Source organism: Sphaeramia orbicularis, chromosome 4, assembly GCF_902148855.1.
Source record: "Sphaeramia orbicularis chromosome 4, fSphaOr1.1, whole genome shotgun sequence".
Lineage (NCBI taxonomy): Eukaryota > Metazoa > Chordata > Actinopteri > Kurtiformes > Apogonidae > Sphaeramia > Sphaeramia orbicularis.
The window spans coordinates 55,458,878-55,486,871 of NC_043960.1; the positions used below are offsets into that span (position 1 = coordinate 55,458,878).

The 27,994-nt window shown below is 39.3% G+C and overlaps 2 protein-coding genes and 1 long non-coding RNA gene across 25 annotated transcripts in view; 2 read left to right on the forward strand and 1 right to left on the reverse strand.

The window, feature by feature from the left end:
• Positions 1 to 27,994, forward strand: part of LOC115417777 (uncharacterized) — a 192,250-nt gene that overhangs the window by 112,251 nt on the left and 52,005 nt on the right. The gene's annotated exons all lie outside the window — the stretch shown is intronic.
• On the forward strand, positions 1,044 to 27,769 carry LOC115417776 (reticulocyte-binding protein 2 homolog a-like). The gene is made up of 5 exons (XM_030131860.1): positions 1,044 to 1,108; positions 5,935 to 5,985; positions 14,976 to 15,599; positions 24,566 to 25,714; positions 25,808 to 27,769. The coding sequence occupies exons 1-5, from the start codon at positions 1,093 to 1,095 to the stop codon at positions 27,472 to 27,474; spliced, it is 3,507 nt and encodes a 1,168-aa protein (XP_029987720.1). The 5' UTR covers positions 1,044 to 1,092; the 3' UTR covers positions 27,475 to 27,769.
• Positions 8,227 to 8,983, reverse strand: LOC115417781 (uncharacterized). Its single transcript, XR_003935206.1, has 2 exons — positions 8,953 to 8,983; positions 8,227 to 8,460 (listed from the first exon to the last, which is right to left on the reverse strand). It is a non-coding gene; the product is annotated as an uncharacterized LOC115417781 (long non-coding RNA).

The window sequence follows — 27,994 nt, forward strand, 5'->3', positions numbered from 1 at the left end:
GACTCTTACAGTAGTCGACCTGAGGTACGAGCTGTACAGATCTGAATACTTCTCCAGCTCTCCTTTGTAAAATAATGATTCTCATTCACTGTTATAAGGGTCATCTTTTATTTGACTGAACTACCCTCATTTTTAAAGATGGACCTTGACTTCTGCTGTTCAGGTTGTTGGAAAAGGACTGAATTTTCCAGTTGGATGTTTTTTTTAGTCTGATAATCAGAATCTGTGACAAAAATAACAAAAACTGTCATTAAATAATATATTTAACTGAAACTGGAAGGATCAGACATCACTTTATGCACAGCCACAAAATGGAAGGTGTTCATATTTCTGAGCGATATCAGAAACCCCTGGGGTTGTTTTTATTTTATTTTGTGTCAGATATGGTATCAGATGCTATTGTTGGAAAAACAGAATGAAAGTACAACGTAATAAATCATGTTTATCAAATATGGATGTGTTTGAGGTTAATGATATCAATGCTTCTATCAGTCTATAAATCTACAGATAACAGGTCTAAAGTTCAGTATAAAGAAGGTTAAACACCTATAAAATATTTCAACATCATTTACAGCTTTAACCCCTTTGATTCTGATTGGTCAGTGGTGGTGACCATTCAGAATCGCTCCAATCACAGCCTGAGGTTCAGGAACACCGTCCCTCTGGAAGCGAAGGGTTAATTCCTCGTTTATAGCAGCCACAGGAGTGTTCACATAAATGACGATACACATTTTAAAGTCATGATTCCATCAAGACCTGAGGTTAAACACTCCAGTTTCAGGAGGTTGATCCACAGTCACCAGTTAAAACAAGTGAGAGCAAAAAAGAAACAGTCAGCGGTCTTCAACACATGGCCCCGCCCCCAAGAATATTGGACATAATGACTGTAATAAACAGAAGAAAAGTGGATGAACTCCCCCTCAGGGCAGCTCTAACAGTTTATGAACAGTAATAAATGATACAGACAGTTTATGTTCAACTGTTACTGCTTCTCCTTTAATATTAGTCATGTGGTTGGATGATGACATGTTTTTTGTTGGTTCCATCAGACGCTGCAGCAGCTGAATCTGTCCAATCTGGAAGAGTTAGATCATGGCCACAGCATCTGGTGAGTCCAACAGGGTTTCGACCTAAGATACGACAAGACTAGAACAGAAATACATGATGTGAACACAGGTTAATGTGTTAAATAATATGTACGTTGGTAGAATCCGTCTCTAAACGTCAGGATCCAGTCAATAGTTGGATTTACTAACTCCTGTAAAGGCCATTTAATGAAACATAAACATCCTGGTGTATTTAATAATGCATCCTTGTTACTGTCCATATTTCAGTTCAAGAGGCCTGAACATGACAAATACTCAGGCCTGCAATAGAAAGTAAGAAATCATAATCAAGCAGTATAGATTCCCCAGGCAGCTTCACCTCTACGTCCAAATCCACAGAGATCATGAACGATGACATGAAAATGATGCTGCATTCTAACATCATTTTGGCCCGTTTCCAGTCCCCAGACATTTATTTGGAGAAGATATCAAGTGTCAATTTGTTGCAGCAAAGTTCATCTGTTCTCATTTACATAACTGAGCAGTGCAGGACAGATGGATTTATTTTGAAGTGAAACAGTGCCACATCTGTTTGATCAGGAGGGTTACAGGAGGGTGCATGTTAGTTTAGCAAATGATCAACGGTTTAACTTGAAAAGGGGTTCCTCACGGTTCAATACTGGGTCCTGTCTTATTTGTAATCCATATTACAAATAATCCATATTACTATCCATATTGTAATCCATATTACAAATGAGTAACCAATTGTAGTGACAGGCTGTTACACCCATCTATATGCTGATACCACAGTTCTGAATGGCTTTGCTACTGAAACTACTAGAAATTAGTTCTCTGTGCAAATAAAATCATATACCTGATGTTTTCTAGAGCCACAGCTGCAACAGATAATGGTTTACATGTAGCCACTTTGACAGGCAACAATATTGAAACAAATACCTGGGTATTTGGCTGCATTAAAAACTCCCATGGGAATTTCATAGAGATTCACGTAATTTTAAGCTAAAACCAAAATAGTTGCCTGTGGAGAAACAGATTTAACATCCCTGTTGGAGGCAGATAACTGAGGCTCACCTTTTATCTATTCTGGATTATGGAGATCTACATAAACACCTCTACGTCCACTCTTATATCTGTCTCATGTTTACTTAAAGTGTACCTGTAGTGAATTTTCATTGCTAGCTATTTGAAGAGATGTCATCTAATACTAGTGGTTCCATCTGGTAATTTAGGTTCCAGCCCGTTGTCCAGTTCTAAGTAACCGCTCCATCAGTCAAACATGGTCACAGACATGTTTCCTCCTTCATGGGCTGTTCCAGCACCAGTATTGACCCAGACTGGTTGTATTGTCCCATTACCTGGGCTGTGATGGACTGGTCCCTGACCATGTGCAGCAGACACCGCTCTAAGATGACACTTTACCAACCTCTGCTGGGTTGTGTCTCTATGACAGTGGTGAAGTGTAAAGCTTATGGCAGCACAAACAAGCACCAACACATACTGTCAGACAAATGTTATAGACAATATCACAGTGAGTGGATTATTAATAAATGACATCAGTGACCACTTGCCAGTCTGTACTGTCTATAAGAACAACTACATAAACACTGAGCTAGACAATGGATATTACTATAGACATGTCAAGACAGAGGAATCTTTAGACCAGTGGTTCTTAACCTTGTTGGAGGTACTGAACCCCACCAGTTTCATATGCGCATTCACACATTTTAACACACACCCATCACCTAATTTCCATCAGGCTACAATAGTAATGAATATTTACTGCAAATCAGTGTGACTTCTGCTGTTGTCGAGTGTGTGTCTTGACCTCCGCCGAACCCCTTAGACTGACTCACCGAACCCCTAGGGTTCGATCGAACCCAGGTTAAGAACCACTGCTTTAGACAAATTAAAAAATTATCTACAAGCATTTGACTGGGAACCAATTTATAAAGAGAAACATGTTGATATGGCTTATGATAGTTTTCTAAGAATATTTAAGGTTTTATATGATAAACACTGTCCAATCAAACCATATAGTAGAAGAGGAAAACATAAGGAGAATCAATGGATCACAAAGGGGTTAAAAAATGCAGGTAAAAAGAAAAATACATTATATAGAGTTTATAAAATATAGAACTAAGGAGATGGAAAATAAATACAAGAAATACAAAAATAAGTTAACTAATATAATGAGAATATGTAAGAAGGAATACTATAATAAAATACTAGAAAATAATAAAAATAATATTCAAGGCATATGGAATGTATTAAACTGTATAATTAGAAATGCTCCAAGTAAAGTGAACTACCCAAATTATTTCATTGAAAATCATTTCAATATCAGTATAATAGGGACCAGGTGGTGAACATGTTTCATGAGTTCTTTGTTAATGTTGGACCAAACTTGGCAGATAAAATTCCTGCTCCAGCAACAGATCAGAGTAATGGAGTATCAGTGGATCAAAATACAAATTCAATGTTTCTCAAAGCCACTGATGTAAAAGAAATAATAGAAATTGTTAATAAATGTAAAAATAAAACATCTACTGATTGTGAAGATATCGACATGATAGTTGTGAAAAGGGTCATTCTAGGCATTTCCAAACCATTAGCTTATATCTTGAATTTATCATTCCAAACAGGGACATTTCGAAGTCGAATGAAAATGGCTAAAGTTATACCATTGTACAAGAACGGCCACAGACACCACTTCACAAATTACAGGCCTATTTCTGTTCTCCCACAATTCTCCAAAATCCTGGAAAAACTCTTCAATGACCAATTAGACACATTCATAGAAAAATACAAATTACTTTCAGACAGTCAATATGGATTCAGAACCAACCGATCAACATCACTAGCATTAACTGAACTCATTGAAGAAATCACAAATTCCATAGACAATAAAAAATTCACAGTTGGAGTTTTCATTGATTTAAAAAAAGCATTTGACACCGTAAACCATGACATTTTAATCAATAAACTAGAACAGTATGGAATCAGGGGAGTGGTGCTGAACTGGGTGAGAAGCTATTTGGAGAACAGGAAACAGTTTGTGATGATGGGAGACTGTTGTTCTGAGTGTTTGGGTATTGTGTGTGGTGTCCCCCAGGGGTCAGTGTTGGGACCTAAACTGTTTCTAATGTATATTATTGATATATGTATAGTGTCTGAACAAATGCAATTTATATTATATGCTGATGACACAAATATTCTAGGAACCGGTGAGGATTTACAGCAATTTTTGGACACAATCACTTCTGAGCTAAATAAAACTAAATTATGGTTTGACCAAAGTAAATTGTCAATAAGTCTGTGTAAAACAAAATTCATGATTTTTGGTGAATGTAAAACAAGTAATGAGGTAAAGGTTCAAATAGAGGGTGTAGATATAGAAAGTGTGAATTAAAAGACGTTTCTTGGAGTGATAACTGATGATAAAATTTGCTGGAAACCTCACATAAAATATCTACAAAACAAACTATCCAGAAGCATCTCAGTCCTGGCCAGAGCAAAGGGGATATTAGATCAGAAATCACTTCAGATTCTGTATAATTCATTGATCTTACCTTATTTAAGTTACTGTTTGGAGATATGGGGAAATACATATACAAGTTCATTACAAAGACTTTTTCTACTGCAAAAAAGAACAATAAGAATCGTTCACAATGTTGGTTTTCATGAACACACAAATCCACTATTTATAAAATCTAAAACTTTAAAACTCATTGACCATGTGGAATTCAAAACTATTCAAATAATGTATAATGCAAAGAATAACTTACTGCCGGGCAATATTCAGGAAATGTTTAGTGAAAGAGAGGGAGGGAAAATTTAATTTAAAGATTCATAAAATACGCACTAGGTTAAATGGTTTCTGTATGACCATCTGTGGAGTAAAATTATGGAACAAATTGTGTGTGGAGATTAAACAAATATTAAACATAATTCAGTTTAAAAAAAGATATAAAGAATTGATTCTTGAGAGGTCCAGTATTTAATAATGACAATGAGGACTATTTGTATGTGATTGATGTTGTATTAATAAATCTGCTGGAATTACTGAAGAAAATGGTTGAATTGTTGAGTCTGTTTGTGTGACTGCACTGCCATGAACATTTTGTTGTGTATAATTCAGTTACTGCACTATGGATTGTTGTGGTTCGATGCTAAAATTAGGAAAATAGTATTGTTTGATTCTTGTATTAAGTTAATGATAAAGGTGTAAAAGCACTGAGGGGAAGGATTAAATACGTTTATTCTTCTTCCTACTCCTTTTCGACCATGAAATATTCAGACTTGTATGTGCTTGAAGATAGATTCTGTCCATTTAAATGTTATTTTGTTTTTGTCTTAATTTGCTTTGCTTTGTTTTATTTTGTTTCTTTGCATGTTTGAAATAAATAAATAAATGAAATACTTTCCACTCAGTCTTGCTCATGGGTTCAGTGTGGTGCATTTATGGCAATTTTTTTTACTGAATTTTTGCCTTTCTTGCTTATATGTAATACACATAGTTTTGTCGTACACACAATACACAATTAATGTCATAAAAATGACCAGTAGATGTACACTTTAAATTCTTAAAAGACAACATGCTGTCATTATCACCTCTCTTAAATTGGTCACATTAACTATTCAACATGTTCAAGTGATTGGGTGGAGCTCTAGAATTGGAATCTCTTCTGCATCTTTCTAAATATAAAGGCAGGTAAACTTTTCATTACTGGGGAAAAGGGAATCCCCTTTGGAAGCTTCCACTTCTGCCAAAAATGTCTCCACAGTAGAGATTTCAAGTCAGACTGTTGTATCATAATAAAGACAGAAAAACCCAAGTAATGGTCTGTGTGTCTGTCTGCTTTTACAGATGTTCCACCCCTGAAGCGCCGCAGCAGCTACGAACTGTTTCCACCTTACTGTAAGTTATAATTTTATAAGACTTACCTTTTCAGTTTCACACACTTTCACAGCCCCAACTGACATTTTCAAATACTTTCATTTTTTGAATAAGTATAAACCTTTTGTTGAGGATTAGAACCCAGACTACAAATAATATACACAATCTGGTCAAAATAAAGTTCCTCACTGTTATATTTCATTGGACTACCTTTAGTTGGATTATGGGAGACATTTACAATGGCATTGTTTAAATAAGTTTATGTGGTGTCCCATTTATTTCTGTGAATAACTGCATTAATTTTCGCCCATATCTTGTATTGATTATGTAGAGTCGGAGGCTGTGTAATGTCTTCACCGTCACATCACATAGATTGTCCATGTGGTTCAACTCTTCACTCTGTGGTGTCCAATCCATGTTTAAATGATGTCTCCTGCTTCTGAACTCTTTGACAATCTGATCTTCATCAGCTCTGCTGTTTTCATCTTAGAATATGAAACAAAACACGACTCATGTTTAAACCAGGGGCCTGTTTCACAAAACTAGGATAAGGGATTAAACCAGGATATGTTGGCTATCCTGGCTCAACTTATACATGATCCAGTTTCACAAAAGCAGGATAGGGGAAAGTAGGATATGTTTTGATGTAAGTTACCATGGAGATTTATTCTGTAGAGCTAGCCTGCTCCAGACCAGGCTAAATTCCAGGATTTATTTAATCTCATTCCTTATCTCAGTCTGCAGTCTCCACAAATGGAACCAATAATTCTTCCACTGCCCACTACACAATGGAATCACAGTAACTAGACCCACTGTCAGTATAGAAACATTTGTGATTATTAATTTCAACAATTTTACATAAATGATGATTTTAGATGATTTTGCAATGATTAGATCAGTTCAGTTCAATTGTGTTTATTCAGACATTTCAAACATCATACATTTACACAGATCCAATGTTTGAAAACTAAAGTCTGTAAAGGAACAGGCTGAAGCCTAAGTTTATTCTGCCGACGCTCCCCACCCACTCATATCATCAAACAAAATGACATAAAATAGATGCCAATGCCTTTAGCTTAATAACAATAGAAACAACAAAAAACTAAACAATTCAACAGTTTGAGTGAAAAAATGAACATTCACATTCTTCATATATTTTCATAGTTTTAAATATAAATAGTGTTGTACAGTTTGTGAACTCAGGACTGAACTTGTTCCAAACATTTCCTCCAACACACAGACTAAATGTGTTCATATTTGTTCTAACAGAAGGTTTATTGAACACATGACTTCCTCTGAAATTAGAAACACTTTCCCATATTTTAATCAAGCTCTGAATATGAACAGGCAACTGATTTTTTTTTTTTTTTTTTTTTTTTACATAAATTGGGTTGTTTTAAAGTGGACTAAGTCACTAAACTTTAAAACTTTTAATTTGATCATAAACTGATGTGTGTGTTCCCTTGAGGACACTTTATTGATCAGTGGTATTGATGTTTTCTGAATAATGCTGATTGGATTTGTATTAGTTCAGTCAGTATTCCCCCACACCTTCATGCACTACGACATAAAACAACTTCACTTGTTTTGTATAGTTACTCCAAGGAATTTGATTACATTGACCCTTTCAGTCTTTGTATTATTTATACTTAGATAACTGACAGTTTCCCATAGACTATATATGTCATATAAATATAAATACACAAAGAGTAACATGATGTTCCTTTATTGAATAAGGATCAAAGCAAGTAAAACCATCAGCTCCTTTAAAACTGAAGTCACACAGAGACTGTACAAGAGAGAAAGAACAGAACCAAAGCATATGATAGAACAGAAGAATAAATACACATTTAAAGGTAGAATACAGCCCACATGTCTGTACACTGAAAGAAATCCACATCTGCACACTGAAAGAAATACAGGACAAATCCATACATAACAAATGAACAGACAAATGAATGGATGCAGTAGCCTCCCTGCAACACAGTAAACACACAGTATAAATACAGTACACACACAGTATGTAGCACAAACATGAAAACAGGCCAAATCAATTTAAACTAAATAACAAAAAAAACACAAATTCCTCTGCCCCTGCAGGACATATTTAACTTAAATCATGCACATGAACTAAAATAATTGAACACATATTGGTCCCTGACCAGGTGACCAGCTGACCACTGCGGTCATCAGGGCAGATGGCAGGATTGTCCCAGTCCATGTGTGATGCACTTTGGGGGGGGGGGGGGGCTCCCTCCCTCAGGCCACATTGTGGAGGACAGTACAGGCCACAGTGATGTCACATGACCTCAAAGGGCTGACCCTTAAGTGGTGAAGACAGTGAAAGCGTTCCTTCAGGAGGTCAAAGGTCATTTGGATCCTGGCCCTTGTCCTGGTATGGACATGACTGTAGGCCTGCTGTGGTTCCTGGGGGTCTGAGTATGGTGTCAGGAGAAAAGGATGGTAGGTAGACCCCCTGTCCCCCAGGTAGACCCCCTGTCCCCCAGGTAGACCCACTGTCCTCCAGGTAGACCCACTGTCCTCCAGGTAGACCCCCTGTCCCCCAGGTAGACCCACTGTCCTCCAGGTAGACCCCCTGTCCCCCAGGTAGACCCACTGTCCTCCAGGTAGACCCTCTGTCCCCCAGGTAGACCCTCTGTCCTCCAGGTAGACCCACTGTCCTCCAGGTAGACCCCCTGTCCCCCAGGTAGACCCACTGTCCTCCAGGTAGACCCTCTGTCCCCCAGGTAGACCCTCTGTCCTCCAGGTAGACCCTCTGTCCCCCAGGTAGACCCTCTGTCCTCCAGGTAGACCCCCTGTCCCCCAGGTAGACCCTCTGTCCCCCAGGTAGACCCTCTGTCCCCCAGACACACACCAGACAATTCATCTGTCAACACAAAACCTCATCATCACAACCTCATAAACACAGTTCCATTCTGGACACAGATCTGATGTAAACAGTGGTTGTTAACAGAGGTTGTGGTTCACCTTGTGATCAGTGCTGACAGATTCCAGAGGTTCAATAGACTCAGGAGTCATGGACTGAACCAGAACCAGAACCAGACCACTGAGACACAACACTGATGAGACAGTCAGCATGGATAAGATGAAGAATATTAAACCAAACAATGAACTGCACAAGCAATGAACAGTGTTCATTAACCCATAAAGGTCCAGTACTTTAGTGTCAGTTCACAAATGAATTTTCTCTATATCTAACCTTTCTTAAGTAATTTAACTCCATTTGTTATAATATTATCTTCTGTAGTTTGTATTTTATCAGTATAAATCAGATATTTTTCTATATTTAATTCACTGATCATGTGGATGTTCATTAAAACTCAGATTAAAGTTGATGGTTCTTCTATCAGAAACAGATCAAACTGAATAAACAGTGTCTTTTTCAGTCCAATCTGTCATTAACTGAACATAAACCCAGTGTGTCCATCCACTGGCATTGATCCAACTCCATGGGTTTTACTGGGGAATCAATGTTGGAGAAGATGACAGTGTTTCCACGGTAACTATGGAGCCTCTGAACGTCCAAATGGGTCATATCTGATGTCCATGAAAGATAAAGAACTGTATTTTACACCAATTATTGACATGGATTGATAGGATTAGTGGTTCAACAGGTATTAAACAGTTTAGATCAGTAGATGGTTTTGGTTGGTGATGGATGTTTGGGTCTTTATGGGTTAAATAACAATATCATAAAGTCATGAATCACGATAAGATAAGATAACTTTATTTATCCTAAAGGTAAATTCACTGAAGTCAGTGAGGTCATCTATTTATCAGAGTTATTCAGTCTGATGCAGTTACATTTACACAGTTTCACTCACATCTACAGTCAGTTTAACTTACAATTTCACAGCTACGTTTTCACAGATGTTCATTAACTCTTTGGGTTATAATTGTGATGGTTTCAGCAGAACAGTCAGTGTGTTTGTGCTCTACTCATTCAGGTGGTCTGCAGTCCTTTACCACTGTCTGTTGTTTTTGTAACTGTGGTGGTGTTGTCTTTCTTTTTGATTCGCTCCTTTACTTCCTCGTTAGCCAAAATGAGGAGTTTTGCGTCTGACGGGGGAAAGTCCGCTGCTCTAGTTGCCATGGTGAATCGGTGAATCTGTGATTGATGTTGGGGTCTATTGAGGAAGCCGGGTGCGTGCACTTATCCAGGATGAGTTACACCTGGCTTGATGAATCCGTGTCCGTTCATCCTGGCTTGGTCTTGTGAAACCGATTAAGCCTGGACGCCCTTGTTTTGGATTCGTTGAACACGGCTTAGTCATCCTGGATGACGGAATCCTAGTTTTGTGAAACAGGCCCCTGGTCATTGAGTGTATTCAGGTTCAGCTGAACTCATTTTATGGACATAGAACATTTAACCTAGACCGGAACAACTGAACCAACCCCAGATCTAGGGATGAAACGATTCCTTGAGTTATTCGAGTACCTCAATTACGAAAAATGATCAAGGAATTTTCTCTGCCTCGAGGAATCGCTTATTTAATTGTAAAGCTCATAGCACGGCATTTCGTACGGACTACTTTGTGAGGCACAACGCGCTTGCGTTACTCACGCAAAGGAAGATGACAGAGGATGCAGAAATGTTCGGATGAAGCAACGGGAAGATGGAAGAGATGAGTGTAGACAGGTGAGTGAATACAGCAATGATGACGAAAGACAAAAAAAAAAAAAACACAATAAAAAAGACAGAAAATGTCGGAAGTGTGGAAGCATTTCAGACTGAACAGTAAGGTAAACACTGTGACATGTATCAGTTGTAACACAGCCCTTCCATACCACAACAGCACATCTGTGATGGAGCATCTTCTCATAAGACACCCAGAATGGAGCGGAGGATCCCAGATAAAATAAAATTAACGTAGCACAAATCCATGAGATTAACGTTAATGTATCTGACTAACATGACATTAGCCTTGTGGAGGGCTAGGTTTCTGTTAATTATCGAACTGTTGAATATGTGGCTAGTTTATTACGATTGTGACAAGCATAGATTTAGGCAGCGAGCCATGCACCCATGATTTGGAAGATTAATTTCCCAAAATGGTGCTCGGCTTGGTGAAAGTTTTCTCTGACCTTGTCACAGCCTGATTTTGGCAAAATCCAACTACTTCCTGCAAAAATGAAGCAAATTGTCAATTACCTGGACGTGTGTATGTGTATGTGGTGGGTTATAGGTTATGGGACAGACAGGTAAGGTGGGGGGGCATTGCCTTGATTCTCCTGAATATAGCAGAAATGTGTAAAACTGTTCATGCATGGACTCGTTCCAAGTTCCCGTTCAAATGTTTTTGCCTCTTTTATGCCACAACGAATTCCTGTTTTGTCTAAATTGTAAATTCTGAAACTTATAGCTGCCAAAGTTAAGTTGTACAGCAAAAAGGCAATGCTTATGCCTTTTTTCAATTTATTAATGCCTTATATTTTTGATACTTACAAGAAATACTAAGTTGAAAGTAATTAAATTTTATTTATTTTTATTTGTGTTTGCAATTGCCTCTGGAAACGTTTCTAGTCAAGAAAATACATTTTGTTCCGTATGCACAATATGGATGTAAGAAATGAAACTGTTAATTATCAAAAAAAAAAACAAAAAAAAAAAAAAAAGGAAACCAATTGGTCCTTCATTATTAAGTGAAATACCTTATTTCTTCTTGCGTATTTATAACTGCTCTTTAACAAAGCAAAAATAAGTTTTATCCGATTACTCGATTAATCAAAGGAATTTTCAATAGAATACTCGAATACTAAAATGTTCGATAGCTGCAGCCCTACCCAGATCACAACACTGCCCCCACAGGCTAATACTATAGACACGAGGTATGAAAGGGTAATCACCCCCCCCACCCCCCCCCCCCACACACACACACACACACACACACATATACACATACACACACACACACACACACACACACACACACACACTTCTCCCCCTGATGGACCATTACTCTGGAACAGGGTCAGTCTGGACTCATCAGACCATGTGACCTTTTTCTACTGAAACACAGTCCAATCTTTATGTTCTCTATCAAATTGAAAACCTTTTTCAGAGTATCTTCAACTCACTGGCTGCTAATGCCATCTATAGATTTCAATTACGTTTTTAAGCTTACCAGCCGCCAGGTCGTAAACTACTGTCGTCATGCGGCGTCTGTCGTCTATCGTTGTCGTCTGTCGTCCGTTACAAAACTTTCAATCGTCTTCTTCTCCGAAACTACAGTTCCCATTGACTTCAAACTTGGTATACAGCTTCTTTATGATGATGTCAACAAAAGTTAGTGAAATTATTTGGATCCGGATCTGATTCTGGATTTGGTGCCACTTTGAAAAATGTCCCCATTATAAGAGATAGGAAGTGGATGGATGCAATAACTCAGTAAATATAAATGATATCCAGTGTAAATGTCTCCAGTCCAGCCCTGATGGGGAGATGACCCAAACATAATGTCCACATGCTGATCAGGATCTTCTTCTGGATCCGGGAACTTACGGAAAATTTAACATGGGCTGTTATGGGGAAAACATTTCAATCGTCTTTTTCTCCCAAACTCCAGTTCTGATTGACTTCAAACTTGGTATACAGCTTCTGTATGATGATGTCAACACAAGGTATTGCAATTATTTCCATCCAGATCTGATTCTGGATTTGGTGCCACTTTGAAAAATTTTCCCATTATAACAGATAGGAAGTGGATTGATCCAATAAATCAGTATCAATGATATCAAGTCGGAATTTGAATTGTTTACAGATCTGACTGGAATATGACCAAAACATGGACTATTTATGTAATATAATAAATACGCAGAACTGGGTGATAATAAATGGCATCTGGATACATTTCCCAAAGCTTTGAATTTGGCCGGTAAGATACAGGGCCATTGGTCCTGTTTTTAATGGGAGGAGTTGGGGGGCGGTCTGGTAGAGCTTGTCAGTGAAAATCAGGCTTGTAATCATATAATTTAGTGTACTGACGAACAATATACAAATAAATAACAATATATGATATGTAGCATTTATATTAAAATGAATAAATAACAGGATCAGTAGTTGGCGGTGGCACACCAGGAAATGGTAGAATGAGAGAGAGAAGATGGAGAAATGACTGAAATCGGAAAAGCTGAGGCAGCTCACGCTCAAACAGAGTATGTGTCGCTGCAGTTCGGAGAAAAAGAGTGTTGCAATCTATCAAAAAGATGACAAAGGAGGAGCTTCGTAAAAAATCAGCCGTAGAGAATCAAAGCAGGCTGAGCAGTGAGTGTCATGGTGGGTCATGGTGCGGGGTTTCACCACCACAGCCCAGCTCATCTGACAAATCTGGGTTCGACAAATTTAGTGAACCTGACCCGGATTTGTCAGATGAGCTGGGCTGTGGCGTTGAAACCCCGCACCATGACCCACCATGACACTCACTGCTTGGATCGGATCTGGATCAACTGGGAGCAGCAGAGCCTCGTCCCCAGATGCATCAGATCAAAGGGACCATGGACTGACCAACTGACCGACCCCCCCAATCCCTCACACTATGTGCAATAGAACTGTGCAATATTCAGCATTGGAAATAGTTTTGTTTTATCAGAACCATAGTTTTTTATACTTACACATAGCTCTTTTTTAGCTTACCGGCCGACAGGCCGTAAGCTATTGTCGTCATGCGGCGTCCGTTGGCGTCGTCTGTCGTCTGTTACAAAAGTTTCAATCGTCTTCTTCTCTGAAACTACAATTCTGATTGGCTTCAAACTTGGTATACAGCTTCTTTATGATGATGTCAACAAAAGTTAGTGAAATTATTTTCATCCGGATCTGATTCTGGATTTGGTGTGACTTTGAAAAATTTCCCCATTGTAAGAGACAGGGAGTGGATCGATGCAATAACTCAGTAAATATAAATGATATCCAGTGTAAATTTCTACAGTCCAGCCCTGATGGGGAGATGACCAAAACATAATGTCCACATGCTGATCAGGATCTTCTTCTGGATCTGGAACTTTCAGAAAATTTAACATGGGCTGTTATGGGGAAAACATTTCAATCGTCTTTTTCTCCCAAACTCCAGTTCTGATTGACTTCAAACTTGGTATACAGCTTCTGTATGATGATGTCAACACAAGGGATTGAAATTATTTCAATCCAGATCTGATTCTGGATTTGGACTTTGAAAAATTTTCCCATTATAACAGATAGGAAGTGGATTGATCCAATAAATCAGTATCAATGATATCAAGTTGGAATTTGAATTGTTTACAGATCTGATTGGAATATGACCAAAACATGGGCTGTTTCTGTAATAGAATAAATACACAGAACTGGGTGAGAATAAATGGCATCTGGATACATTTCTCAAAGCTTTTCATTTGGCCGGTAAGCTACAGGGCCATTGGTCCTATTTTTTGTCTTGTTGCGCTGTATACAAAGCTGCTGTGTACTTGAATTTCCCTTGGGATTAATAAAGTATCTATCTATCTATCTATCTATCTATCTATCTATCTATCTATCTATCTATCTATCTATCTATCTATCTATCTATCTATCTATCTATCTATCTATCTATCTATCTATCTATCTATCTATCTTCCTACACAGATTTTTTTTCTCTCCATATTTCTGTCTGGTAGATGATGGTTTTCCACTATCCATCAGATTTTAATAATGTGTGTTAGTTGCTTTAGTCATGTCCTTTTAGTTGTTTTATTTACTTAATTCAAGCTCAATAATGTGACTCTTTTAAAACAGATTTACATCTTTTCTTCTGACATGGTTGTTTAAGAAATGAGAAGGTGCTTACTGCATCAGTTAAAGAAGTTGTTTCAGTTGAAACATTAATCTCTGCAATAACGATCCAATGAAAGTATCTGAAATATTTGCTTAGATGAACGCAGTTGGGGATTTTTTTTTAGGAATGCTGTGTATTAAGAGAGCTGAATATAAATGGAGAAAACATCTACTAATCATTCAGCATTTAAATTATTTATCATTTCAGTGTCTGAGCTGAGGGTTGTTCTTCTGGGGAACAACTGGTCTGAGATGAATGAAGTGGGAAACGTCATCCTGGGACAGAAAGTGTTCTATGATAAACCCACCTCCTGTATCAGAACCAGTGGAACATTAAAAGATAAAAATGTCATCATCATCAACACCCCGGATCATCTACTGTCTGACATCTCACACCATGAGCTGATGAAGCTCATAAAAGAATGTTCAGATGCTTCCCATCCTGGACCTCATGTGTTCCTGCTGGTTCTACAGCCTGAAGACTTCACTGAAAAACACAAATGGAGAATAGAATCAGTCCTTGAAAACTTCAATGATCAGTCATTTAATCAAACACTGGTTCTGATTTTACCAAGAAAACAGAGTCCAGGACGCACAGAAACCTACAGACAACGTCCAGCTGTAAAAGACATGATCAGTAGATGCAGACACAGACATCTACAGATGGAGAACCTCGATCATCATGAACTGTTAACACGACTGGGTCAAATAGTGAAAGAGAACAACGGAGAACATCTGAGCTACGAAGAATTTGAGGAAATATCTTTTGCAGATGATCACTGCAGCCAAAAACTGAACCAAAAAGGTGTCATGGATACTGTCCAAAATGCTGGTAAGAGCAGGAATAATCTGCATTTATTTTTTCATTCTGCTGTTTTCATGTTACTTTGTTGCAGGGCTGTCAGATGATAGTCTGTCCATCCATCCGGTTTTGTCAGTGTATTGTACTGACAAAACATTCTGAATCTGGGCCAGTCGCTGTGAATTATGCACCATCTATTTTATTCCCAGACCAATCACAAATCTGGGGGGTAGATGCTTCGCAATGTGTCATATGCACCGACTTCTTTTTGTCACGAGTCAAAGTCTGTTCCTTGTCCCTTTTCCAAGTCTCTTTACAACTGTTGTTGGTTGTTTGATCCAAAAATAAATAATTACAGATTACACTCTATTCTTAACTTTCTCTGTCAAAAGCACCACATCTGACTTATCTGTGATTGTTTTAGTTGTCGCCTGTTAGTCCCACCTTTGTATTTGGATTCAAGCAATTCCAGATGGATTTCTCATTGAGAAAAATGGACGGGGTGTAATTTGTTATTCACTCCTTATTTTTAGGTCAAACATCTGACAATAGTTGTAAAGAGATATGTGGACTTGGAACTGACTTTGACTTGCGACAAAAAGAAGTCGGTGCGTATGACGCATTGCGAAACACCCACCCCTAAGATTTGTGATTCCAAGGGGGAAAGATTTAAAGGCCCTTCAGTTAATCCAGAATGCTGCTGCCTATGTACTGACCAGGACCAGTATCAGACCATATTTCTCCTGTGTTGGCCTCTCTGCTTTGGCTCCCTGTAAAAGCTAGGACAGACTTCAAAATACTCCTCCTCACTTACAAAGCCCTTCATGTCCAGGTACCTACTTATCTGAAAGAGTTCTTAGTTCCATACAAGCTATCTAGAGCACTATGCTTTCAACATCCTGGTTTACTGGGGGTTCCTAGAATCTCCTAAAGTAGGACAGGAGCTAAAGCCTTCAGCTATCAAGCTCCACGATTGTGGAAGCACCTCCCTGCCTTGGTCCGGGAGGAGACACCCTCTCTATGTTTAAGGGAAGGTTAAAAACTTTCCTTTATGGTAAAGTTTATAGTTAGGACGGATCAGGCTGATCTGAGTTCTGCTAATATAGACTTAGACTGGAAGACTCATCAGGACACACTGACCTCCTCTCTGCTGCTCCTCCTCCGGTCTGTTTGCCTCTCTGCTGGTGCATTTTTGAGTGTTTTAAGTAACTGTGGAGAGCAGTTTAAGTGAGGTAAAACCAACCAAACCAGCAGTCCAATCCCTACATTGTGTTGCAAACTAAATTTGCACTCAAGTTCTTTAAGTAAAGTCAACACCATGCAATACAAAATATAATGACACATATCCACTCTTGACCCTCGGCATTGAATCTGGCCACATCGCCCCCCGTGTCTGGCTCATTGTATTTTTGCCAGGTGCTTCTGGTATTTGCAATATTGAATATTATCTAGACTAAAATAATGACTAAAGTACAGGTCACAGATGGCACAGTGTATGATGCAAAGATAGACACACAGAAGTGACATTTGTTGGTTGCCATATCGCTGAGTTTTGACTTCCTTATTCACATTACTCTGTGCACAAACCTGAGCATTAGATACAGTACATTTGTTTTATGAGGTGGGCAGGCTGTTTTTCTCTTTTTTAAAATCAGTAATGCAGAGGCAACATGGTGTGCTGTCTGTATCAGCTACTCAACCTGAGAATGTGAAAATTTGATTTCCAGATTTCTTTTGTTTAATGTGAGTTTTCTGTCTTATATCCTTTATGTGGTAGTAAAGCCTGTTTTACTTGATGATCCTCCTGGTGATGTGGTAACATTTTGTCAGTATGTCTTTCCAGTAATTATCTTAAGGACAACACAGTTGAAAACAGTGGACTGTTGGGATTCAATCTCTTCCAGTAATGCCTTACTAAGTTATTCCAATAAACTAAAACAAGTAGAGAAAATTCTGTCTTTATTTAGTGTACCTCATTTACCCTGCAGCATCCATCTGCATCTGTCCATCAGTCAATATGATTACTCTTCGCCAAATCCTCCAGTTTCCATCATGTTTGGTATTTAGCTGTTACTTGGGAAGCTCCTGGATGACTTCTTTGAGCGTCGACCTTGACCTTTCTTTTAAAGGTCAAATTGGCTTTGACACATCAATTTCAGTGTCAGTACATGGTCATGGGTCATATGGGGGACGTTACGACAGATGAGGTGATTGGATAGTGATTCTGGTAGGAGAGCAGGGAGCAACAGGAGAACAGGTGCAGGGTAGCCCTCATTGTCAAAAGAGGTGATGGTGGTGGGTTTTATTACAACATTCAGCCTTGTTTACTGCATGCTTATTGTTGTCAGCAGCACCTCCTTCTGCTCAAACTGTCACAGCCAAGCCAGGTGGATGTGTGAAGACTTATTTTATATATCAACATAAAATACTGGCACAATAAGAATTGAATTGACAATTGAAAACCTAAGTAATTTATGTTGCATGACATGTATACACTACTTCAAAATTTGTGCTTTGAAATGGGAACTCCTGAATCTCAGCAGTATTTTTAACATCAAACCGGTGGTGCAGGATATCCCTGGTGCAAAGTTCTTTAAATTTGGAAAAAAAAAAAAAAAAAAAAAAAGGCCAAAGAATTTTTAAAGCCTTTTAGGAGATATGTTACTAATGTTATGACCGGCTCAGAGTCAAAACATAAAGGAGGACACAAAACCAGATTGAATGCAAAAAAGAAGTGATTTATTAATAAAAACAAGAAAAAATTAAAGCCGCAAGCAGCATCTAAAGCCCCTCGCCAAGGGCACGTCCAGGTGAAGTATGCTCATCGTTCAGCTGGTGGCGCTCTAGCACCAAATTTTGTGTCTTCTGATGAATGGGTGTACGCCTGGGAGATTGACAATTGACTCAAATTTGAGACAAATCAGTGTTCGTATGTCCGAACTGAACAAATTTTTGTATAAATAAATCTGTAGGGGGCGTTATGGAGCCAAAATTCAATTTGTTCCATTGAATGGGTGTAGGCCTGTGAGATGTACCGCTGAGTCAAATTTGAGCCAAATTGGTGTTTGTATGTCTGAAGTAAAGTAATTTTCGTAAAGGTAAAATTGTAGGGGGTGCTATAGCGCGAAATTGCAATTTTTTCTGATATATGGGTGTAGGCCTGAGAGATCGACATCTGAGTAAAATTTGAGCCAAATTGGTGTTCGTATATCTAAAATGAAGTAATTTTCGTAAAGGTAAATTTGTAGGGGGCGCTATGGCACCAAATTTCAAATTTTTCTGATAAATGGGTGTAGGCCTGGGAGATAGACATCTGAGTCAAATTTGCGCCAAATCGGTGTTCGTATGTCCAAACTGAAGCAATTTTAATAAAAAAATATTAAAAAATTTTGTAGGGGGCGCTGTAGTGCAAAATTTCTATTTCTTTCTATAAATGGTTGTAGGCCTGGGAGACAGATGTCTGAGTCAAATTTGAGCCAAATCAGTGTTCATATGTCCGAACTGAAGCAATTTTAATAAAAAAAAATTAAAATTTTTTGTAGGGGGCGCTGTAGTGCAAACTTTCAGTTTCTTTTGACAAGTACGTGTAGGCCTGGGAGACAGATGTCTGAGTCAAATTTGAGCCAAATCGGTGTTCGTATGTCCGAACTGTTGTCATTTTTGTAAATCTACATTTGTAGGGGGCGCTATAGTGCAAAATTTCAATTTATTTCAATAAATGGGTGTAGGCCTGGGAAATGGACGTCTGAGTCAAATTTCAGCCAAATCGGTGTTTGTATGTCTGAGCTGAAGCAATTTTTGTGATGGTAAATTTTCGAAAAAACTTCGCAAAGTTTGCAACCTCGTTGCACAAAAACGGTGACACCGATTCAAAAAATTCAGCTAACTTTTGATGCCCCACTTGTCTAGATACTGTACACCGATTTTGAGCTCATTCGGCCAAACGGCTTAGTAGGAGATAGTTAAAATACGTCAGCGAAAACGCTGACTCAGCATTTTGGAAAATTCAATCCAATATGGCCGACTAAGGGTTGGTTTTGGGGCGTGGCCATAATAATATTTTTTGTTTGTCTCCTCATGATGAATCTGTGTACCGATTTTCGTGGCTCTACGACAAACTTTATGTTGGACGTGCTCCCATTGGCGCAATGTATTTCCACTTTTCAAGGGGGCGCTGCCGCAACATTTCTTTACCGACATCTACAAAACCTATATGTAAATTCAATTTCTCGCACTCCTGAATTTTGGGCAAAATTTGGTGAGTTTTCGTAAATGTTCAGGGGGTCAAAATTGAGCTCAAAGTGCAGGAGAAAGAAAAAAATAAAATAAAATAAAATAAATAATCTGAGCAAGAACAATATAGCCGTTTCTATGGCAACCACATATTTGGCCTTATTTGAAAGCTCTCGAGCTCCCCCACATGTCTGTGGGGTCAGATGTCACGTGTCGTGCACTTACACCCACATGACTGACCCCGAGTGGGCGTGTCCCATTGACTCCCATTCATTCTGAGCAGGTGTAAATATGCGATTTGTGCACATGTCATGTACATCGTCGGAAAGGTCTCAGTGCCGTGAATGTGAATATGTGTGAGAGTGGCGACAGTGGAGAAAGGCGACCGCGTCACTGGCGATTTTGTCCCCATGCGCCCACTGCAGACTCAACAGGCCCTGCGCCGGCTTTACTCGGCTTGGGCCTAAAAAACAGCATGGAAGCAAATCTGTGTCATCAGAGATTGAAAGGTTGTATTTTGTAATAATTTAGGTTGAAAGGTTGTATTTTGCAATATTTTTTTTTTCGAATGGTTGTATTTCATAATTTTAATTTTTTTATAGTTGATTTTTTTTTTTTTTTTAATTTTTACACATGGAGTTTCATATTCTGAATTCAATTATTAAAAAAAAAAAAAAATTCAATATTCTTAATTACAATGTGTTTCAAATTCAATCTAAAACAATTCAACCTAAAAAAATTTGATATAACATCTTGACCAGGCAAAACCAATGGAGTACGGAGCCACTCGATCTAACTTTCACCCAATCATATGTCGCACTGAAGATCACGTGATGCTCACTTAGCAGCACAGGACGGGACTCCTGTGAAAAACCATGCTCTTGTTTCGCCGCCGTGCACATTCTTGGACCTATTCCCGGTTGCGCTGCTTCTTCATGATGGGGAACAGCAAGACGAGGTGTGGTACTGGAGACGCTCTCCCAGAAGCAACTGCTGCTCTTGTGTTTACAGTCCTATCTTGCAATCCACAGGCGAAAGACACAAATATTCACTCTGTGGCATGTGTCATAAACATACATACAGACCTGATCAAAATCTTAAGACCAGTTGAAAAATAGCTAGAATTTACCTTTTGCACATTTGGATCTTAATGAGGTTTTAAGTAGAGCTACAATATACAAAAGCAAGAAGGGGGAGTGAAACAAAAAGCACTTTGAAAAAGTAATTTATTGAAAACAACAAGTAAACTGAAATAGGCTGTTTATCAGCTGATCAAAAGTTTAAGACCGCAGGCTATAAAAGCCAAAATCTGCTCAAAATTCTCATTTTCTGTCGGGCATTCACACGGTCATGCCCTCCTGATGGCTAAAGCTCAGAAGCTTTCTCTTCTTGAACGTGGTCAGATCGTCCAGCTGCATAAGCGAGGCCTCTGGCAGCGTGCCATTGCTGCTGAGGTTGGACGCAGTAAGACAGTCATTCTAAATTTTTTGACAGATCCTGAGCATCATGGAACAAAAAAGTCAAGTGGTAGACCCAAAAAAATTACACCTGCGCTGAGCCGGAGGATCCGATCGACTGTCCGTCAAGACACAGGGCGGTCCTCGACCCAAATTAAGGCCCTTACTGGTGCCGACTGCAGCGCAATAACCATCAGGCGGCATCTGCGGGAAAAGGGTTTCAAAAACAAAAAACGAATTCAAAGACCTCGTCTCCTACAACGCCACAAAACTGTCTGTTTAGACTTTGCCAGGGAGCATCAAACATGGGACACTGAAAGGTGGAAAAAAGTTTTATTCTCTGAAGAGAAAAAATGGAACCTTGACGGTCCAGATGGCTTCCAACGTTACTGGCATGACAAGGAGATCCCACCTGAGATGTTTTCTACCCGGCACAGTGGAGGGGGGTCCATCATGATCTGGGGTGCTTTTTCATTCAGTGGAACACTGGAGCTTCAGGTGGTGCAGGGTCGTCAGACGGCGGCTGGTTACGTGCAGATGTTGCAGCGGGCATCCCTCATGACTGAGGGCCCTGGTCTGTGTGGGAACAGCTGGGTTTAAAAACAGGACAACGCTGCAGTTCACAATGCTTGCTTGACGAAGGACTTCTTCAGGGAGAATAACATCACTCTTTTGGACCATCCCGCATGTTCCCCTGATTTAAATCCCATAAAGAACATTTGGGGATGGATGGCAAGGGAAGTTTATAAAAACGGCCATCAGTTCCACACAGTTGATGCCCTTGGTGAAGCCATCTTCACCACTTGGAGCAATGTTCCCACCAGCCTCCTGGAAACACTCGCATCGAGCATGCCCAAACGAATTTTTGAAGTGATTAACAAGAACGGTGGAGCTACTCATTACTGAGTCCTACTGAGAAAATGTTTTGTTCTGGTTTGGAGAGTTTTTTGTAATTTTTTGAGCGATGGTCTTAAACTTTTGATCAGCTGATAAACAGCCTATTTCAGTTTACTTGTTGTTTTCAATAAATTACTTTTTCAAAGTGCTTTTTGTCTCACTCCCCCTTCTTGCTTTTGTATATTGTAGCTCTACTTAAAACCTCATTAAGATCCAAATGTGCAAAAGGTAAATTCTAGCTATTTTTCAACTGGTCTTAACCCTTTAACTACCAGACTAAGAGGAACCTGATAAGGAACCTGATGAGTAACTCAACCATATGGTTGAGCTGGCAGTTAAAGGGTTAAGATTCTGATCAGGTCTTTATGTGGGTTTCTATTTGACATATGTAGAAACACAATGTAAGAATAGTCTGTAAACAGATAATTCGTGAGGTCAGCAGAGCGGTATTGTTATTCAAGTTTATGTGAGGCATAAGAAAACACAGACAAAATGAACTTTATGCATTTCAAATGGGTTTATTCACACGGAAGTAAAAAATAACTAGGCTCAAATACAAAATGCTTTAAAAACTTTACAAAAGGGAAGAAAAATCCAGGTGCTGTTGCTGTGAATCTGCCTCCTCGTTCATGGACAACAACTGTAAAGAACACAAGAAACCATGGTTTAATAGGACATGTTCTCCCAAGTGTGGACAATCACCCTGTCTACTGGAACTGGGTTCAGTTAACTACTGGGTTCAGTTCTGACTTTTATGAAACCACCGACAAACCGCATTGGAGACAACACGGAAATGTTACCATTAGCTTGTTGTTAGCATACCAGTAGCTAGCGCAATTAACATCTGTAACGTGTACTTCACTTTCATCTCTAAAGTCGACTTTTTGTGAGCCATTAACCATGTGTTTCAGAAACAAAACTTACCAGTCCTGTCTACCGCTGTTTGAACTACAGACTTGCCCACAATCGAAAGCCTCCAGTCCGTGTCCGCTGTGTCCCAGTTCAGTGCACCTGTAGTCTGATTCTGATTCTAAAATCCAGTCCAGCAGGTCCAAAGGTGGGTTTTTTCCGGCCGTCCGCTGCGTCTTTTCTGGTCTCTGTAGTCCATCTTTAACTTCTTTAGTTTGTTTAGAAGCTGCTCCAGGTCCGGTCTTATCCAGCTCTCTTTATATTTTTTTTATAACGCTGGCTTTGTGCCGCCGAGGTGCCGGGACACCGAGCTGTGGTACCGGAAGTGAGCCACCGGCGGTGTTGGTGCCTCAATATGCACTCGCTGTCTCTCCGCTATGAACCGGCATTTTAAAAACTACAGCCAGCGTTTTTTTTTTTTTTTTAGTTTAATTTAGGTTTTAGAGAGAGTAATAGACGGCAAAAAACAAGAAGCAGTGAACGGAGGAGGAGACCCAGTGTTTTCTGACACTGTGGGCTTCGTCCAAGACAAGTTGGAGGGAGCATCTGACACAAAGCCGGTGTTCGAAAAAAATATAAAGAGAGCTGGATAAGACCGGACCTGGACCAGCTTCTAAACAAACTAAAGAAGTTAAAGGTGGACTACAGAGACCAGAAAAGACGCAGCAGACGGGGAGAACACTGGGGAGAACATGTCCGATTAAACCATGGTTTCTTGTGTTCTTTACAGTTGTTGTCCATGAACGAGGAGGCAGATTCACAGCAACAGCACCTGGATTTTTCTTCCCTTTTGTAAAGTTTTTAAAGCATTTTGTATTTGAGCCTAGTTATTTTTTACTTCCGTGTGAATAAACCCATTTGAAATGCATAAAGTTCATTTTGTCTGTGTTTTCTTATGCCTCACATAAACTTGAATAACAATACCGCTCTGCAGACCTCACTAATTATCTGTTTCCAGACTATTCTTACATTGTGTTTCTACGTATGTCAAATAGAAACCCACATATTCAAAAAAAAAAACACTGCAAAATACAACCTTTCACCCTAAATTATTGCAAAATACAACCTTTCAACGTAAATTATTGCAAAATACAACCTTTCAGTCTCTGATGACACAGATTTGCTTCCATAGAAAAGCTGTGTGGTCTGCTGGTGAGCTGAGGGGAAAAAAAAGTGAAGAGGCCAGAGAGCAGCAGGAACTGAGCCCTTTATATACGCCCAGCCCTTCACTTCCAGCAGGTGGACACAATCAGGCTGATCAGCCCATCAACACAGCTCTGCAAGACAGGACAGTTAAGCAAGCAAACAAAGTAACACATAACACTAAACAAAATTAATCTGTCAATAATAAATAAAATAAAATAAAATAAAAATTAATAAAATAAAAATTTCAATAATGTGCTTAATGACTCATTAAATAATAGTGAGTTTGTGTCTGAGTATAACATACTGTACTGTACAACTAAATCTGGATTATTGTTCATTATGTTCTCTACACAGAATCTAATCTTAGGATTGTTCTGTTTGGGAAAAGTGAAGACAAGAAGAATAAAGTTATTAATTTGATCCTTGGGAAGCAAAGTTCATCTTCCATAAAATCCTACCCACTGAAAGAATGTGTTCCAATCAATGGAGAGTGGAGAAAAAACCCACTAACAATGGTGAAAACTCCAGACCTGTTCAGCTTGTCAATGGAAACAGTGAGAGAAGAAATGAAAACCTGTGTGTCTCTTTGTCCGCCTGGACCAAATGTTCTTCTGCTGTTGGTGAAGCCGTCAGAGTTCACTGAGGAGGACAGTCAGACACTGAGGTTCATCCTGAGTTTGTTTGGTCCAGATGCCTTCAAACACTCCATGGTCGTCTTCACACACAGGGACAAAAAAATGAAAGTCCATGTTACAGAGCTCCTCAGAGACTGTGGAGGAAGACACTACAACATGTTTGAAGAAGACTGCAAACTTTTCATGGAGAAGATTGAAGAAACTAAAGACAACAGCCTCGTTCCTCTGTCCACAGTCATCAAACCACCTTTAAACCTGGTTCTGTGTGGGAACAGAAGATCAGAGAAGACTTCAGGAGCCAGGGCCCTTCTAGGTCTGACTGAGCTCCGTTCACGTTCTTCAGAGTTTGTTAAACATCAGGTGGAGGTCTGTGGACGTCAGGTTTCACTGGTGGAGCTGCCTGTCCTGAATGGAAGACCTCAGGAAGAAGTGATGAAAGAGTCATTCCAGTCCATCTCCCTCTGTGAACCTGAGGGTGTCCACGCCTTCATCCTGGTCCTACCAGTGGGCCCACTCACTGATGAAGACAAGGCAGAGTTAGAGACCATCCACAACACATTCAGCTCTCGAATCACGGACTTCACTGTGATTCTATTCACTGTGGAGTCAGATCCTACAGCTCCAGCTGTGATGGACTTTGTAACAAATACTAGAGACATCCAGGAGCTGTGTCAGAAATATGGAAGAAGATATGTCATTCTCAACGTCAGAGACAAACAGCAGGTCTCTGAGGTGTTGGACACTGTGGACAGAATGAGAATGTCCAAGGACAAACCGTCCTACACAGTAGAAACATTTGCACATGTCCAAATAGAGAAGATCACTGAGCTACAGGCTGAAAATGAGCTTAAAAACAAGACACAAAACTGTAAGTATTAAAACATTTTCTTGTGTGATAGAACAGTAGTGTGTGATTCAGCAGTGGTGCCTTTAAGTAACTGGAGCTTTGATCATGTTACAGGTGATGAAGATAAACAGAGTCCAGATTGTCTGAGGATTGTGTTGATTGGAAAAACCGGCAGTGGAAAGAGCTCCTCAGGAAACACCATCCTGGGAAGAGAAGAGTTCAAAGCTGACTTCAGCCAAACATCAGTCACTAAAGTTTGTCAGAAAGTACGAGGTCAGGTGGATGGTCGTCCTGTTGCTGTAGTCGACACTCCTGGTCTGTTCAATACAAACTTGACCAACAAGGAGGTCCATGAGGAGATGGTGAAATGCATCAGTCTTTTGGCTCCAGGACCACATGTCTTCCTGTTGGTGTTGGAGATCGGCAGATTCACAGAAGAAGAAAAAGAGACATTAAAACTCATCAGAGAAGGATTTGGGAAGAATGCTGAAAAGTTCATCATCATCCTTTTGACACATGGAGATAAACTGGAGACTCGTGGGATATCGATTCATGAATACATAAGAGACAAATGTGATGATTCATTTAAGAAGCTGATCTCTGACTGTGGAGGAAGATACCATGTGTTCAATAACCAAGATAAAAACCCCACACAGGTCAGTGAGCTGATGAAGAAGATCGACTCCATGGTGAAAGAAAACAGAGGAAGCTGCTTCACTAATGACATGCTTCAAGAGGCTGAAGCAGCGATAAAGAAAGAGATGGAGAGACTGTTAAAGGAGAAAGAAGAAGAGATGAGGAAACAGAAGGAGGAGCTGGAAAGAAAACATGAGGAAGAAATGATGGAAATGAAAAGACGAATGGAAGAACAAAGAGAAGCAACTGAAAGAGAGAGAAAACAGAGAGAAGAAGAACTGAAAAAAATGGAGGAAAACATTAAGAGAGAACGTGAACAAAGGAAAAAAGAACAGGAAGAGAGAGAAGAGAAAGACAGAAGAAAGAAAGAACAAGATGAACTTCAACGACAGGAGTGGAAACAGAAACTTCAAGATCTGGAAACAAAGATAAGATCAGAGTCAGAATCTAAAGAAACGATTGACAAAAAACTGGAGGAGAGTAAAAGAGAAATCAGAAAACAACGAGATGCCTGGGAGAAGAAACAGAGTGACTGGTGGATAAAACACCATCAAGAAGAAGAAGAAAGACGAAAAGAGGAGACAGTAAAACTTAGAAAGCTTCAAGAACAATATGAGCAAGAGAGAGTAGAATATGAAAGAAAAAGAAGAGAAGACGATCAGATCAGACGAGAAGAGGGAAAAAAACAGAGAAAAAAATTAGAGGAGAAATATCAAAGAGAAGTGGAAGATCTGAAGATGAAACATGAAGAGGAGGTCAGAAAGAAAGCAGAAGAATTCAACGAATTCACAGAGAAACTTAGAGGGGAATTTGAAACTAAGAAGGAAGAATATGAGAAGCAATATGACCTGTTAAAGGCTCTGTCTGTCCACAATGAAAAGGAATGGATGAAAAAACATCAGGAGGAAATCAACAACTTGGTCAAATGTATAAAGAAGAAGAGCAACAATCTGACAAAAATCAGTGACTTACTGGGTAAACAGGAAAAAGAAATGGAGAATGTCAAAGATCAGGAGGAAAAAGAAAATCTGCAGAAAAAACATGAAGCAGAAATAAGTGAACTGATAGAGACACTCCTGAAGGAAGTGGACTCATCTGATAGAGGACGAAAACTTACTCATCTGAGCAGCTTATTCAGTTCCTGAAGTTCAGTGCACCCTGAAGTCCGTCTAATAGTTTGTGTTTGTAACTGCCCCTTTAAATACACAGTGGTAGTATTAGTTCATGAATATACAGCACACTGTCACTGAAACCAGTCAAACTGATGACCCAAACAACTCCAGATTTGATTCAACGAAATTTGAAGTTCCTTGGGTTAAATTTGTAGGACAAGTTTGTTTAAGAACAACAGCAACAATGGTCAACAATCGATGCAAACACAACTTTACATCAATCAGTCCTAACATTGTGACGCTGCAGGTAAAGTGGTATTAGTGTTGGTGATCTTCTTCCAGTGGGACCTGTCAGTGGGTGGATGTATTTGACACCAAGTGAACATGTAGACCTCAAAGATGAAGAGTTAGAAACAGCAAAATGTCCAAGAGGACCATCTGAGACACTTTGACAAAGGAGAAATCCTGATGTCCAAATCTGTGGGTCAGAGCATCTCCAGATCTGGTTGGTTATTCCCAGTGTACGGTGGTTAGTACCGACCACAGGTATCTG

What these genes read in the sequence shown, in the direction of transcription:
- LOC115417776 (XM_030131860.1), top strand. An exon ending in GGATACTGTCCAAAATGCTG is followed by an intron (nt 15,600 to 24,565) that starts GTAAGAGCAGGA and finishes TTCTCTACACAG; the next exon opens with AATCTAATCTTAGGATTGTT. An exon ending in TAAAAACAAGACACAAAACT is followed by an intron (nt 25,715 to 25,807) that starts GTAAGTATTAAA and finishes ATCATGTTACAG; the next exon opens with GTGATGAAGATAAACAGAGT.